The 17,459-nt window shown below is 41.4% G+C and overlaps 1 protein-coding gene and 1 pseudogene across 1 annotated transcript; one reads left to right on the top strand and one right to left on the bottom strand.

The window, feature by feature from the left end:
* Positions 1 to 339: 339 nt before the first annotated feature.
* SPINT4 (serine peptidase inhibitor, Kunitz type 4) lies at positions 340 to 3,437 on the bottom strand. The gene is made up of 3 exons (XM_002747648.7): positions 3,304 to 3,437; positions 1,699 to 1,876; positions 340 to 364 (listed from the first exon to the last, which is right to left on the bottom strand). Exons 1-3 carry the CDS (start codon positions 3,416 to 3,418, stop codon positions 340 to 342), a joined length of 318 nt encoding a protein of 105 aa, XP_002747694.1. The 5' UTR covers positions 3,419 to 3,437.
* Positions 3,438 to 5,725: 2,288 nt separating this feature from the next.
* LOC100403301 (developmentally-regulated GTP-binding protein 1 pseudogene) lies at positions 5,726 to 7,089 on the top strand (annotated as a pseudogene).
* Positions 7,090 to 17,459: the final 10,370 nt, after the last annotated feature.

Raw genomic sequence — 17,459 nt, 5'->3', positions numbered from 1 at the left:
TACAGATTTGGTTCATCAAACCTGAAACAGTTTAGGATAAATTAAGCTAAGTGTGCCTACGTGAGGGATGGCTCAGGAGTGAGGGGGGAACCAATGGATGGGACCAGCTGACATTTCAGCTCTGCAAATCTAGATAAGCAAGTGGAGAGAAACAAAGAGAGCCAGGCTGAAGACTCTTTCCTTCTAATGACTGTACAATTATTTTCCAGGAAAGACAAAACCCAGGTCAGGAAAATAGCAAACAGATGGAAGCTTAAAGGATTAAGAAAATATTACAAAGATTTCAAAATTGGTCTGAGTTTTCTTGCATCTTTATTTTGGATGGTGTATCAGACAACTTCATGAGTTCACATCTTCTCGACTCCTGTTTAAGAAAAACACAAATCCGTGTTACAGGTTTTGGAAGGTATCCCTGGATTAATGTAGGTCTTTTTTTTTTTTTTTCAGAGATGGGGTTTCACTATGTTGGCCAGGCTGGTCTTGAACTCCTGACCTCATGATCTGCCCACCTCGGCCTCCCAAAATGCTGGGATTACAGGCGTGAGCCACCACATTCGGCCCAATGTAGGTCATTTTTATCCTAGGGAAAGCACAGAGGATGCCTTCTATCTCAATGTTTCCCTTATTTTATTGATTAATCTCTCACTTTTTCATTCACCTAAAACTTAATCGTTGCTTAGTACATGCCAGGCACTGCAGAGATCCACTAAGAATATAAAATAAACAAAGCAAAACAACATTTCTGCTTTTGAGTTACCCCTAAGGCCACTCTGCAGCCAATTCTCCTGGGAATCAGCCAAACCACAGCCCTATTAGGCACCATGAACCTTCTATTTCCAATGATGGGGAAATAGTCAAGTGTGGGCTGGGAACTTAGTTGTATAAAGCAGCAAGTTGCTATGGAGAGTTCAGAGGTATGAGAGTGCAAGAATTTGGTTTGCGTGACCTTGTACATGTAAGATGGTCACGACCATTGTGACTTAGGAACAGCTCTGGTTAGAAATCTTGATATGCCATTTAATAATGTGACCTCAGGATGCTTGGTTACTTGTACTATACTTGGTTTCTTCATCTCTCATAAAAATAGTGATATAAATCCACCTTGATATAATTTAAAATTATATCAATATATGTTAATTGCTTAGTGCAGTGCCTGATGCACAGTAATTGTCCAATAGGTGGTGGCTATTAGTTTCTCTCTGGGCATTTGATTTTCTGACTGTAAAATGAGCAAATGATCCTGACAGCCCACCCAACTTTGTTTTTTGGGACAGAGTTTTGCTCTTGTTGCCCAGGCTGGAGTGCAATGGTGCCATTTGGGCTCACTGCAACCTCTGCCTCCCCAGTTCAAGTGATTCTCCTGCCTCAGCCTCCTGAGTAGCTGGAATTACAGGCATGTGCCATCATGCCTGGCTAATTTTGTATTTTTAGTAGAGACAGGGTTTCACAATGTTGGTCAGACTGGTCTTGAACTCCCAACCTCAGGTGATCCGCCCGCCTCAGCCTCCCAAAGTGCTGAGATTATTGGTGTGAGTCGCCATGCCTGGCCAACCCTACTGTTAAAACTTTTTGTTAGAGCAGTCCTCTCTCTTCCCACCCAAAGCAAGGTTAGCCTCAGATCAATTTTCTCTATCTTAGGATGTCAACACCTCTTCTTTTACTCCCCCAAAGGACCAAGGACAGGATTAGTTTCCTTACTTTGGTTTGATTTTTCCAACACAGGCTAGTTCACATTCTATTTTCAGCTTGAAGTTGTTAAGGTTGCCATTACAGCCAGAGAAGACAAAACTTTCACATCGTTTGGAGGTTTTGTTGTAGAAGTATCTGAAGTGAATTTCATAGCAGCTTCCAGCGATCATTTCCAATTTGCAGGGATCTGCATGAGAGGTTCCCATTGAGTTAGTGGGAATTGGTTAGGACTCAGCAGGATAACTTATCTTTGCGGGCCCTTAAAAATTCCTAGCTTTAGCCTGGAAGTATTCTCATATTCACAGACTCTTGTTTTTATGTGTCTCATATTCAAGGACATCTGGTTTTCTCTTGGAATTAGAGTTACTTGGCAAGGTTGCCCTTGCAGAATGCAAATTGTTACAATTCCAGGTTGTGGTGAGCAATGTCTTGAAAAATGAGAAGTAGTGATCAGTGAGAAAGGAGGTTGCACCACTAGCTTGTGCAGGGCGATGAGGTTCCCTACATTTTATATCTGACAGTTTACTAAAGTACAGTATCCTGCTTCTTCACATCATCTTCCTTTCCTTTTACTTGCCCACATAAGACATGCGATTCAGAATGCCCCCTCCCCAGTTTTCATACATTCACTATATATGTATACTTCAAAATTTAGGTAAGCATGCCCACTGCTATCCTGAAAGCAGGATGCATACTAAAATGCTAAAATGCGTGACCTTGGGGTGATGTTCTTTCATCCTCACACCCGGTCATCTTCTCCCTTCTTGCCTTCCCCGAGCCAAACCCTCTGTTTTTATTGTTGGGAGTTGGGTAGTAAGTGTTTGGAACAGCCACAATCATGGTTGTATTGACAATCCAGCAATTGGTACCCACCTTACCGAAGCAGCCAGTCTGGAATTTACTCTCTGGTAAAGTTATATGCATAATCTTATTTCACACTCACAAATGCCCTCTGCAGCAGGGTCTTTTCTGATCTTCACTGTACACATGGGGAAACAGACTGAGAGCATAATAAGTGGTTGAGTGACTTGTCCAAGGGCACACATCTGCTACGTGACAGGGCCAGAATTTGGAGTGTCTGACTTATTGTGGACACGGTGTCACTTTCTTGTCCCCTGGAAGCGCTGAGCCTGCACACGCTGTCTATGGAAGAAAGTCTCACTGCCTCTCACATTTACACTGTGAGCTCCTCTAAACAGTAATCATCTGTCCAAGATTTCTGTATCTGCCCATAGCCCAGACACTGAAAATGTCCTAATTTGCTCAGTCCCCAACCCCCTTTCTGTCTCATCCCAATACATACTCTTCAATGGTCTGGGATCTTTGAAATTTTTCACAAAACCTGATTCAAAATACTTCCAGTCCTTCGAACCTCCTCTAAAAGAGGTCTCCATCTGGAAAGGACTTTGTGTCATTTCTGTTTTTTTTTTTCTCATCAAACATCCAAAATACCCCTAGTGTAGGTAATGCCCTGAGCCAAGGGATTAAGTGTCTATGAGTATTGCCATGAAAGGAAGACCTTCCTGGATCACCTAGAAAACACACTTTTCCCCCAGCACCTTCTCCCTCATTCATAGTTGACCTTCAGATTTGTTTTCTGCCTTAACATCATACCTTTGAGGTCTCCACACATCTTCTCAACAACGTTATTAATACCACCCAGTAATAGGGTATTCAGTGAGCAGAAGATGAAGAGTGCTAGAACAAATCCCAGCTTGGCAGACTTCATGGTGCAGCAAGCAGCAGGCAGGATAGTTGTGGTATCACCTGATGTTATATTTTGGGCTTGATATTTGAGACGGTTGAGCCCACCTTCCCCAAGGGCCAGGACTGGACATTACTAGCTGTGGAGTTGAACAATGAGTGCTTGGGTACCCAGCCATGAAGCTGAAGGTCCCAAACTGATTAGACCCTTGATAGTGAGTCTTATGTTCATCTAGAAGCAATAGAAACTTAAGGATCAGAGCTTCTGCATATATTTAATCATGAAGGGTAGAATCAGCAGAGCAAATAATTAAAAAAGGATTTCTTCCTTTCTCTTTTTGACCTTCTATGCAGAGAAGAAACTAATCATGGTACAAGAGAAATAGTGTAATAAGCACTATAATAATAGTAACAGGGTTAGTTATAATGTATTGTACTACTTAATTCCGGGTGCTATTTTTCTTTTTTTCTGAGATGAAGTCTCACTCTTGTCCCCCAGGCTGGAGTGTAATGGCATGATCTTGGCTCACTGCAACCTCTGCCTCCCAGGTTCAAGCGATTCTCTGCCTCAGCCTCCTGAGTACCTGGGATTACAGGCAGGTGCCACCACGCCTGGCTAATTTTTTTGCATGTTTAGTAGAGATGGGCTTTCACCATGTTGGCCAGGCTGGTCTTGAACTCCTGACCTCAGGTGATCTGCCTGCCTTGGCCTCCCAAAGTTTGGGGATTACAGGTGTGAGCCACTGTGCCCCGACTCAGGTGCTATTTTTAAGTAATTTGTATATACTTCATCATATATACCCTGTGAAGTAGGGACAATTATTACCATCATTTACAGATGAAATGGAGACAGAGATTAGGTTACATGAACAAGGTCACTCATTTATTATGTGGTAGAGACAAGATTTGAACTTGGCTTCAGAGCTTTTGTTCTTTTTTTTTTTTAATTTTTTATTGCATTTTAGGTTTTGGGGTACATGTGCAGAACATGCAAGACAGTTGCGTAGGTACACACATGGCAGTGTGTTTTGCTTCCTTTCTCCCCTTCACCCACATTTGGCATTTCTCCCCAGGCTATCCCTCCCCACCTCCCCTCCCACCGGCCCTCCCCTTTTCCCCCCAATAGACCCCAATGTTTAGTACTCCCCTCTCTGTGTCCATGTGTTCTCATTTCTCATCACCCGCCTATGAGTGAAAATATGCGGTGTTTCATTTTCTATTCTTGTGTCAGTTTGCTGAGGATGATGTTCTCCAGATTCATCCATGTCCCTACAAACGACACAAACTCATCATTTCTGATTGCTGCATAATATTCCATGGTGTATATGTGCCACATTTTTCCAATCCAGTCTATTATCAATGACTGGGTAAACAATGAAATGAAGGCAGAAATAAAGAAGTTCTTAGAAACCAATGAGAACGAAGACACAACATGCCAGAATCTCTGGGACACATTTAAAGCAGTCTCTAGAGGAAAGTATATAGCAATAAGTGCCCATATAAGGAGAATGGAGAGATCCAAAATTGACACCCTATCGTCAAAATTGAAAGAGCTAGAGGAGCAAGATCAAAAAAACTCAAAACCCAGCAGAAGACAAGAAATAACTAAGATCAGAGCTGAACTGAAGGAGATTGAGACATGAAAAACCCTTCAAAAAATCAATAAATCCAAGAGCTGGTTTTTTGAAAAGATCAACAAAAGAGTTTTTGTTCTTAGTCACACTGCACTATGTTACCTAGGAACATGGGGACATCTTGGGTTTGTTTTCTTCTAAAAGTTTTGAAATTTTGGCTTACATTTATACTCTAAATCCACCTGATGTTGATATTTTGGAAATATATAACAAAGATTCTTTTTTCATTTTTCAATGGTCCCAGACCCATTTATTAATGAGTTCCTCTTCTATTCAACTGCAAAATAACTTTGCTTAATTATGTGGGTTGCTTCTGAGCTCCTTATGTCACTCCACTGTATATCCCCACTCCAAAGCCACACTTAATTTCTTGAACTTTGTTTATCTTAGGATTTTGCCTTTTCATATAAATTTTAGTCAGTTTGTCAAGCTATCCAAAAATCATGAGGTCAGGAGTTCAAGACCAGCTTGGCCAACATGGTGAAACCCTATCTCTACTGAAAATATAAAAATTAGCTGGGCATGTTGGCATGTGTCTGTAATCCCAGCTACTTAAGAGGCTGAAGCAGGAGAATTGCTTGAACCTGGGAGGTGGAGGTTGCAGTGAGTTGAGATTGCATCATTGCACTCCAGCCTGGGCGATAGAGCAAGATTCTGTCTCAAAAAAAAAAAAAAAAAAAAAAAAAAGGGAGAGATAGTGTGGAGGCCACAGGGTACTCGCCAGGTTGAGCAGCACCTTAGCTAAGATTGCGGAGATAGAAGCTGAGATGGCTCGGACTCAAAAGAACAAGGCCACAGCACACCACCTAGAGCTGCTTAAAGCTCGTCTTGCTAAGCTTCGTTGAGAACCCATTACTCCAAAGGGTGGTATTGGTGGAGGTCCAGGAGAAGGTTTTGATGTGGCCAAGACAGGTGATGCTCGAATTGGATTTGTTGGTTTTCCATCTGTGGGGAAGTCAACATTGCTTAGTAACCTGGCAGGGGTGTATTCTGAGGTAGCAGCCTATGAATTCACTACTCTGATCACTGTGCCTGGTGTCATCAGATACAAAGGTGCCAAGATCCAGCTCCTGGATCTCCCAGGTATCACTGAAGGTGCCAAGGATGGGAAAGGTAGAGGTCGTCAAGTCATTGCAGTGGCCTGAACCTGTAACTTGATCCTGATTGTTTTGGATGTCCTGAAACCCTTGGGACATAAGAAGATAATTGAAAATGAACTGGAACGCTTTGGCATTCACTTGAACAGCAAACCCCCCAACATTGGCTTTAAGAATAAGGACAAGGGAGGCATTAATCTCACAGCTACTTGCCCCCAGAGTGAGCTGGATGCTGAAACTGTGAAAAGCATTCTGGCTGAATACAAGATTCATAATGCTGATGTGACTCTACGTAGTGATGCTACAGCTGATGACCTCATTGATGTGGTGGAAGGAAACAGAGTTTATATCCCCTGTATCTATGTGTTAAATAAGATTGACCAAATCTCCATTGAGGAATTGGGTATCATCTATAAGGTGCCTCACTGTGTACCCATCTCTGCCCATCACCGTTGGAATTTTGATGACCTATTGGAAGAGATCTGGGACTATCTGAAACTAGTGAGAATTTACACCAAACCCAAAGGCCAGTTACCAGATTACACATCCCCAGTGGTGCTTCCTTACTCCAGGACCACAGTGGAGGATTTCCGCATGAAGATTCACAAAAATCTTATCAAAGAATTTAAATATGCTCTGGTCTGAGGTCTCTCTGTGAAACACAATCCTCAGAAAGTGGGTAAAGACCATACGTTGGAGGATGAGGATGTCATTCAAATTGTGAAGAAGTGAAACCTTCCCCCTTTCCCATCTCTGCCGGGCGAACCACAACAGCCTTCCCCATGATCAAGCACCCTATCCCAGTTCTTTCTGGCTTTCACAGTCACTGGATCAGGATCCAGCGGAGGGAGATGGAGGCACCCAAACTGGAACTTCATTTGTCTTACCTTGGTGTCACTGTGTATGTTGAACTGCATAAAAGACCTGGTAGGCTGGTCAGCTACATGCAAAAAAAAAAAAAAAAAAAAAAAAGGTATTTTTAAGGGGAGGGATAACATTAGGAGAAATACCTAATATAGGTGACAGGGAGATGGAGGCAGCAAACCACCATGGCATGTGTACACCTATGTAACAATCCTGCAAGATCTGCACATATACTTCAGAACTTAAAAGTATAATAATAATTTTTTGAAAACAACTTGTTTTATGAATCTGGGTGCTCCTGTATTGGGTTCATATATTTGGGGTAGTTAGCTCTTCTTGAATTGAGCCCTTTACCATTATATAGTGTGCTTCTTTGTCCTTTTAAAATCTTTGTTGGTTTAAAGTCTGATTTCTCAGAAACTAGGATTGCAACCCCTGCTTTTTTCTGTTTTCCATTTGCCTGGTAAATTTTCCTCCATCCCCTTATTTTGAACCTATGTGTGTCTTTGCATGTGAGATAAGTCTCTTGAAGACAGCACACTGAAGGGTCTTGGCTTTTTATCCAGCTTGCCACTCTGTGCCTTTTAACTGGGGCATTTAACCATTCACAATTAAGATTAGTATTGTTATGTGTGAATTTGATCCTGTCATCATGATGCTAGCTGGTTATTTTGCAGACTTGTTTATATGGTTGCTTCATAGTGTCAGTGGTCTGTGTACTTCAGTGTGTTTTTGTAGTAACTGAAAGTGTGATTTTTCCTTTCCCTGTTTAGTGTTTCCTTCCTTCCTTGCAAGGAGCTCTTGCAAGACAGGCCTGGTGGTGTTGAATTCTCTCAGCATTTGCTTGTCTGAAAAGAATGTTATTTCTCCTTTGCTTATGAAGCTTAGTTTGGCCAGATATGAAATCCTGGTTGGAAATTATTTTCTTTAAGAATGTTGAATATTGGCCCCCAATCTCTTCTGGCTTGTAGGGTTTCTGCTGAAAGATTCACTGTTAGTCTGATGGACTTCCCTTTGAAGGTGACCTGGCCTTTCTTTCTGTCTGCCCTTAACATTTTTCTTTCATTTTGACCTTGGGGAATCTGATAATTATGTTTCTTGGGGTTGATCTTGTCATGGAGTATCTTAGTGGGGTTCTCTGTGTTTCCTGAATTTGAATATTGGCCTGTCTTGCTAGGTTGGGGAAGTTCTCCTGGATGATATTCTGAAGTATGTTTTCCAACTTGACTCCATTGTCTCCATCTCTTTCAGGTACCCCAATCAGTCGCAGGTTAAATTTTTTTTTTTTGAGATGGAGTTTCACTCTTATGCCCAGGCTGGAGTAAAGTGGCACAATCTCAGCTCACTGCAACCTCCACCCCCAGGTTCAAGCGATTCTCCTGCCTCAGCCTCCAGAGTAGCTGGGATTACAGGCACCTGCCACCATGCCCAGTTAATTTTTCTATTTTCAGTAGAGACAGGGTTTCACCATGTTGGCCAGGCTGGTCTTGAACTCGACTTCAGGCAATCCACCCACCTCAGCCTCCCAAAGTCTTAGAATTACAGGCATGAGCCACCATGCCTGGCTGGTTCAATCTTTTTACATAGTCCCATATTTCTCAGAGTTTTTATTCATTGCTTTTCATTCATTCTTCTCTACTCTCGTCTGCCTGTATTATTTCAGAAAGATAGTCTTCAGTCTCTGAGATTCTTTCCTCTGCTTGGTTTATTTTGCTGTTGATACTAGTGGTTGCATTGCGAAGTTCTCGTTTTGTATTTCACAGCTTCATCAGGTCAGTTACGTTCCTCTCTACACTGGCTGCTCTGGTTATCAGCTCCTGTGTTGTTTTATCATGATTCCTGGCTTCTTTGCATTGAGTTACAATATTCTCCTTTAGTTCAGCAAAGTTCATTATTACCCACCTTCTCAAGTGTTCTTCTGTCAATTCAGCCATCTCAGCCTCAGCCCAGTTCTGTGCCATTGCTAGAAAGGTATTGTGGTCATTTGGAAGAGAAGACGCACTCTTGCTTTTTGAGTTTTCAGGATTTTTGCATTGATTTTTTCTTTCTTTGTGGGCTTATCTACCTTAGATTTTCTGAGGTTATTGACCTTTGAGTGGGGTTTTTTTTGTGGGTCTTTGTTGTTGTTTTCTGTTTGTTTTTCTTTTTACAGTCAGGCCACTGACTGTTAGCACCTGCAGGGCTGCTGCGGCTTTCTAGGGGTCCACTCCAGACCCTAGTTGCCTTGACTTTTCCTGTAATTTAGGTATCATCACTGAAGGCTGAAAAACAGCAAAGCCCGCTTCTCCTCTGGAAGCTCCATCCCAGGGGTGTACTGACTTGTTGCTGGCCTGAATGCTTCTATAGGAGGTGTCTGGAGATCCCTCTTGGGAGGTCTCACCTAGTCGGGAGAAATGGGATCAGGGATCTGCTTACAGAAGCAGCCTGGCTGCTTTTTGGTAGAGCAGGTGTGCTGTGTTGGTGGGGACCCTCCCTTGTCTGGATCACCTAGACTCTCCAGAGCTGGCAGGCTGGAACAGCCGATTCAACTCAGCTGCAGAGATGGTGGCCACTTCTTCCTCTAGGAGCTCCATTCTAGGGCAAGATCAGAATTCTGTCCATATAAGCCTGGCTGGAGTGACTGAGGGCTTCCAGCAGGGAGGCCCCTCCCAGTGAGGAGGAATGGGTCAGGGTCCTGCTTAAAGAAGCCATCTGGCACAATCTGACAAAGCAGGTGTGCTGCATAGAAGAGGACTAGTCCAGACTGCCTGGACTGTCCAGAGCTGGCAGGCTGAAATACTGAGCTGACCAAACTGCTGAAATGGCAGCCGCTCCTCCCCCAGGCCCTGGAACTCCCTCTGGTCTCAGGCAGACTCAGCCTACTGCACTGTGGCGGGAACTCCAAGCCAGCAGGTCCCAACTTAAGAGGTGCTGTGGAAGTGGGGCCTGCAGAATGATGCTGCTTGGCTCCCTGGATTCAGTCCCCTTCCTAGGGGAATGTACAGATGGATCTACCCCCTTGTTGGGATCCCAGGGCCGGAGTATGTAAAGCTTCTGTGTGTGCTGGAGTGGCTGCTCTGCTGAGAGTCCACACAGCTCTGTGTATTGAATCCAAGGTGCTGGTAGTGTAGCTCATGAGGGGATCTCCTGATCTGCAAGTTGCAAAGATCTGTGGGAGAAGTGTGGTTTCCCAGGCAGGGTCTCACAATCACTCACTGCATCCCTTGGTTGGGGGTAGGGGGTTCCTTTGGCTCCATGTTGCTCCCAGTGGGTCATCACCCCACCCTGCCTTTCTTCTGTCTCCGTGGGTTGAGCTGATTGCCTAGTCAGTCCCAGTGGGAGAACCTGGGTATTTCAGACGAAGGTGGTAAATTCACTTGCTGCTCTCCTTCGTCTGCATAAGTGCTGTGACTGCAGCTGCCTCTAATTGGCCATCTTAAATGGTATCTTTAAACAATAAGTTTCTTTCAATTTTTTTCTGGTGTACGAAAATGCAATTCATGTTACATATTAATCTTACATCTAATGGTCTTCCTATATTCTCTTGTTATTTCTAAATAATTTGTATGTGGTTCTCTTTGCCTTCTACAAAAATAGGTACGGTTATCATCTGTGACTAATGATGGTTTTGTGCCTTCTATTCCAATTATGAATGCTTTAAATTTATATTTTTAGCTAGAATCTTTCGTATATTGTAAAATAAAAGCAGTGTAGTGGTCATCCCTGTCTTTTTTGCAGATTTTAAGGGAATGCTTCTAATAGTTTCACCTTTAAGCATGATGTATACTGTAGGTGTTTTTTTAAATACCTATAGTTTATCTTGTTAAGGATGTTCTCTTATATGCCCAGTGGGTTAAAAATGTAAACTATCAAAATCTGAATTTTGTAAAATTATTTTTTGCATCTGTTGGGATAATCACATGGCTTTTAAACTGTTATACAGTGAATTGTATTTATAGATTTTTCTCATTTTTACTGTTGTATTTCTGGGATAAGATTGCTTATGCTAAATAGTCTGTTTATACACTACTGAATTTAGTTTGCTATAAGATTTTTCTATGTGTGTTTGTGAGTTAGATTGGCTGCTCTCCTTATTTGGTTTGAGCACTACGACTATATTGGGCTCAAAGACTGAATTCAGGAATGAATAGTCATTTCTAGTCTAAGGACAATTTCATTTAAGATTGAAATGGTTTATTCCTGAAGATTTGATTGAACTTTTCTGAAAATCATGTGGACTTCATGTTTTCTGTTTTAGGAGATTGTTACTACTTTGTAAACTTGCTTAATGGTTTCCTATTCCTTTCTCTTCTTTTTTTTTTTTTTGAAACGGAGTCTTGTCCTGTCACCCAGGCTGGAGTCCAATGGCATGATCTCTGCTCACTGCAACCTCCACCTCACTGGTTCAAGCAGTTCTCTTGCCACAGCCTCCTGAGTAGCTGGACTACAGGCATGCACCATCACACTTGGCTAATTTTTTTGTATTTTTACTAGAGACTGGGTTTTATCATGCTGGCCAGGCTGGTCTCGAACTCCTGACCTCATGATTCACCTGCCTCGACCTCCTAAAGTGCTAGGATTATAGGCATGAACCACTGCACTTGGCTCCTATTTCTTCAAATTTTTTCTCTTGTGCTTTTGGTTTCAAATAAAAAAAATCATTGTCCAGACCAATGAAACTTTGTCCCTATGTTCTAAGAGTTTTACAGTTTCAGGTCTTATGTTTAAGTCTTTAATCTATTTTGAATTGATTTTTGTGTATGGTGTAAGTTTTCCCAAGTTCATTTGCTGAAAAGATTATTCTTTCCCCATTGTGTATTCTTTGTTGGAAGTTAGTTAACTTGTGCCTTTGTTGGAAGTTAGTTAACTATATATGCATGGGTTTAATTCTGGGCTCTCTATTCTGTTTTATTGCTATATGTGTCTGTTTTTATGCTGGTACCATACTGTTTGGATTACTGTAATTTTGCAATATAGTTTAAAATCAGGAATTGTGGTGCTTCCAGCTTTGTTCTTTTTGCTCAGAATTTGTTTAGCTATTCAATGTCTTTTGTGGCTCATATGAATTTTAGGATTCTTTTTATTTCTGTGAAAAATGTCATTGGAATTTTGGTAGAGATTGTATTGAATCTGTAGCATGCTTTGGGTATCATGAACATTTTAACAATATTAATTTTTTCCAACTCATGAACACAGGATATCTTTTCATTTTTTTGTGTCATATATAATTTCGTTTATCAATATTCTATAGTTTTTAATGTACAGATCCTTCATTTCCTTGGTTATATTTAATTTTATTCTTTTTGATGCTATTATAAGTGGAATTATTTTTCTTGATTTCTTTTATGGATAGTTTGTTGTTAGGGTACAGAAATGCAACTAATTTTTGATATTATTTTATCCTGAATTTTTGTTGAGTTTGTTTACTAGTTCTAACAGTTATTTTTGTTACTGAATCTTTAGAGTTTTATATAGGTAAGATGCCATCTATAAACAGAGACAATTTTCCTATTGTCTCATCGTATTTGGATGCCTTTTATTTCTTTTTCTTCCTTAATTGCTCTGGATAGGGTTTCAAGTATTTTGTTGAATAGAAGTGGTGAGAGTGGGCATCCTTGTCTTAGTCCGGATCTCAGAGGCAAAACTTAGATTTTCATTATTGAGTATGATGTTAGCTATGAACTTGTTATATACGGCCTTTATTTTATAGAGGTACATGGCTTGTATACCTAACTGTAAGTCCTCAAAATGTTAAGTAATCATAACAATTCATATTTCTGTTACAGGGCATACAACATATTTTTATGCTCACTATATGATTTGATTTTTTGTATCACCCTGTGAAAATGAAGAACAATTGCTTATGCTGTTTTCCTAAAGAGGAACACAAGGCTCACAGATACAGAGTTGGAAGTAATGGAGCCAAGCAGAGAAAAGCCCAGGCTTTGTGGAGCTTGATGCTTGTACAATTATGGATACCTTGTTTTAGAAAAATTATGCATAACTACAAATACAAAATTAGGCATGTAAGTGAATATTTATTTGAAATGAAAAAGAAATTGCAACAAATTAGAAAATTACAAAAACTTACAAATACATCAAATATCATGAATCCCAGAAAAATAAAACACTTTATTATTATTATTTTAAATACCTTTATAATACCTTTTTAACATTTTGTGGTTGATTATTTTTGATTGTCTCTTCTTATGACTATGATTTTTATATCATTTCTGTATAGAGAACAGAAGGATAATTCAGTCTTTGCTTTAGCATGGCTGAACAAAAATTTGAAGTTATTATTCATAGCTCAGGAAAGATTATTTCCATTTCCATAACTTATCAGTAATGCCACATCTGTCATGTCCTTTGCAGTTTCTGGCTCAGGTGGTGCTACATGTCTTGGGGAAGAGCTTGGAGAGTTCTAGTCCTTTGATTTTGATTTCATAGCCCCTTATTGCAGCCTGTTAGTCACTGATCTGGCTCTATCAGGTCCTCACCACCCCTACTGTGCCTGTCCTGGGTTCATGATATGGCCATGAAGCCTTGAAGCCTGGCCCCAGGGAGATTGCCATGCAGTCTCTGGTTGATATTTCTCCTTGAAGTTAAATATGGGATCAATTAGTCTCATGAGTGCAACCAAGGGTGGATAATCAGTGAGGGTTGTCCAGATGTCGATGTGGTAGGTTGTTAAGACCACCACCAGGGCTGGGAACGGTGGCTCACGCCTGCAATCCTAGTACTTTGGGAGGCTGAGGCTGGCGGATCACCTGAAGTCAGGAGTTTGAGACCAGCCTGGCCAACATGGCAAAACCCTGTCTCTACTAAAAAAAATACAAAAATTAGCAGGTGTGGTGGTGGGTGCCTGTAATTTCAGCTACTTGGGAGGCCGAGGCAGAAGAATCGCTTGAACCTGGGAGGTGGAGGTTGCAGTGAGCTGAGATCGCGCCATTGCACTCCAACCTGGATGACAGAGTGAGATTCTGTCTCCAAAAAAAAAAAAAAAAAAAGACCACTACCAGGGCACAGATAGTGTCCCTGGACTGGAACAGTGCTGCTTGTCTTTAAGCCAGAGGGGGGTTTCTGCTTCCTCTCCTCATCCCAGGAGGAAATCATGCTGAACTTTAGAAGGGGCTCCTGCAAGTGTTGACCTCAAGCTTAAGCTTCAAGGGTTTCATGGTAGATTAGCCTTTACCACCAAGTTCAAAAGCGATTTGCAAGTTAGATATTGGGCCTCAAATTTCTTGCTTCTCAGTATCTTCCTAAAGGTGAACCAAGAAAAAACACTGTAGGGGCCTGTGGGGAAGGGAGAATAATTAGTCTATTATTCTGGATTCTTTAAACATCTATGGATGACATCCTGTTGGGTCTCTAGAGAACTACTGTCATTAAATTGTGTGTTGTCAGGCTATGCTTAGGAACCCCTAAAAGAAATAGCTCCAAAAACTTTTCCTGGAGCCTAACATGAGGCTGTCATAGAGGGTATCCTCTGTCATGATGACCTTTAGTTAGCCATCATTTTTTAGACATCAGCGTTATGTAGCTTAAACCTTTGCTTTCCATTAGAACTTTCTGTGTTCTAGATTTATAATGTGTAACATGGTAGCTACTAACCACATGTGGTTATTAAACACTTGAAATGGAAAGTAAGCCTAAGGAAATAATTGAGTATTTTATTTTATTGTAATTCATATGAATTAACATTTAAATAGCCTTTTGTGATCAGTGCCTACAGTATTGGATAGATCAAACTCAGATTATTAAAACAGTGATAGCCAACCTGTATGTAAGAGACCTGCCTCACTCAGGTCAGCTCAAACCACATATGGTCGGTTTCTGGTAGTCAAAGCATCTGTCGATTTTTCTGAACAGTTTTTTCTGCTCTGGACTAGGGGTCACTGGGGAGTCAGATTAGAAGGGTGTCATTAAAGAGAAGAGCAAGATACGGACTTGTGATAATTTTATCTTGGGAAAAGTTCATTTAGAGGGGGTGCAATGGGAAGAAAAGTGGAATTGTGGGACCAGGTGACCACACATTTCCAGGTTGGTAACATTCATATGGGATTTGCAGAGGGAAGCAAAGTCTTCCACAGTAACTCACTGGAAATCTGATCTCTGTTAAATTAGCCAATCTTTTGTTATGAGATTTAATCATATTATCTTTCAAGGATGCAGTACTTTTGGTAACTATGCCTTGTTTTCTCTGAAAAAGATATTTTGAAGATCAGCGAATACTGAATTAACTTAAAACAAGAGCAGTGTTCACTGGTCGCTGACTCAGAGAAATTAAAAAGCAGCCAACCCAACAACCAACCAGACTTTAAAGTAGAGTGTACACTGTGATCCCTTTATAAAACAAAAATTTTGGATAAAGGAAGGATTGGCAAGATGTGGATAATAATATGCTCTTCTTAGACTCTCTGCCAGCAACCTTATGTGTGCTTTGCATGTGTCATTTCATTGCATCTTGGTGACACAGCTAAGGGTTAGACACTTTCCATCTCCATTTTACAGATGGACAGATTAGGGCTCTTAGGACTTAGGAGATGCCCAACATCACCAGGTCAGCAGGCCAGAGCTGGATTGAGTCCCAAAGTCACGAGGACCCTTAACCCTAATACAGAGCTATTACCCCATGTGAATGGATGCTATCAGGCTTTCTTATTTTGCTTATTTTTTTGCAAATTGTAAGTCTTCTTAAGTAAACATGGTTTTAAAAAATAGTAGGCAGCTGATATTTGAGGGACTTTGGATTGTTCAATGAAGATTTTCTTTGTAGGAAAAACTTATCAAATGTTAGAATTAATCTACTTTTTGCCAGCCTCTTCTCATTCCTATTTGAAAAGTCTGAAGTGTATCCTTACTATGTGTAAGGCATGGTGCTAGCTGCTAGGGTTCTGGGGCAAAGAAATCACACACAGTTTGTGCTTTTATGGGACTTATCCTCTGAACACAGGAAATACTAACTCAAACAATTGTAAGAAAGTCTGATAAGGTTATGGTAGGTCAAAGATAGGGCACTGCAAAAGACAGAGAGGGACCAATTCTATCTGGAGTGAACTGGTGACGGTTCCATGGAAAGTTTAATTTAATAGAAACCTGGAAGCATGAGTGGGAGCTCATCAGGAGCCTGGTAGGCTCACTAGAGCCTGGGCAAGTGCTCGAGCGTCTAAACTGCTCCTCTGGCCTCTACCTGCTACTATTTATCAGGCTCCTTTATACAGGGTTAATGAAAGGACTGATGTGAAAGACTACCATTCCAATTCGGAACATCTGGAGATATCAGAAGGACCATTAGAAGACCCTAAGCTTGGCCGGACATGGTGGCTTATGCCTGTAATCCAAGCACTTTGGGAGGCCAAGGACGGTGGGGGCAGATAACCTGAGGTCAGGAGTTCGAGACCAGCCTGGAGACCAACATGGAGAAACCCTGCCTCTACTAAAAATACAAAATTTATCTGGGCATGGTGGTGCATGCCTGTAATACCAGCTACTCAGGAGGCTGAGGCAGGAGAATTGCTTGAACCTGGGAGGTGGAGGTTGTGGCGAGCCGAGATCACGTCATTGCACTCCAGCCTGGGCAATGAGAGCAAAACTCCATCTTAAGAAAAAGAAGAAGAAAAAAGAAGACCCTAAGCTTCTAATTTTTTTTTTTAACTAAATACTCTGAAATGAACTTCACCAACTCATGAATACTCTTATTTTTTGGTGGTGGAATTCCACAGGACTCCATTTTGTTCACCATTCTTGCAACATTAGTAAAATAACAAAGATGATTCTCATTCCCTCTCTTTTAAGAGAAAGAACTGGAACCCAGAATGAATGACCCTGTGAGTTGCTGACAATTTCTAACTTTTGCAGAGACCAAGTTCTTCCATCCACATGGCATTGTGCTGTCCTCCCAATACCCCGAAGCATGATGCTTTCTTCATCTTTCACATGAGGGAGGTGACTGTCTCAGGGGGGTACAGTGAGAAGACCAAAGTCTCACAGAATGTGAAGGGCTCAGCTTGACTCCCTGCCCAGGGCGCTGTCGACCGGACCCAGAGGCTGGAAGAGCTTGTTTCCTGACAAAGCCTCAGATCTGAGTGCCCTGGGTTCCCCTTGGGCGGTGACTTGGCTCCTTAGGTTGCTCTGTGTTGCAGAATTCATGCTGGACTGCACCCTGACCTAGGGAGTGCAAAGATAGCCCTTGGAGGGGAATGATGGAGGAGGAGGCAATCAGACAATGAGAGTTCATTCTGACCTTGTGGGAATGCGGTGCTCCTGGTGAGGCTAGAGGAAGAAAGTGAGCATCCCTGGGAATCTCACACGAGGAAGACCAGACCAAACCCCTAACTTACAAAATGCTCTAGGAAACATGCCTCAATTGTCAGGCATGATGACTTCTGCGTGCTTGCATTTGTTTCTGTAGAAGAAAAATATTTTCAAGTTTTATTTTTAGAGATATAAAGTTTTATTTATTTATTTATTTATTTATTTTTGATACGGA

Source organism: Callithrix jacchus, chromosome 5 (assembly GCF_049354715.1).
Source record: "Callithrix jacchus isolate 240 chromosome 5, calJac240_pri, whole genome shotgun sequence".
Lineage (NCBI taxonomy): Eukaryota > Metazoa > Chordata > Mammalia > Primates > Cebidae > Callithrix > Callithrix jacchus.
This window is presented reverse-complemented; position numbering and strand designations above follow the sequence as displayed.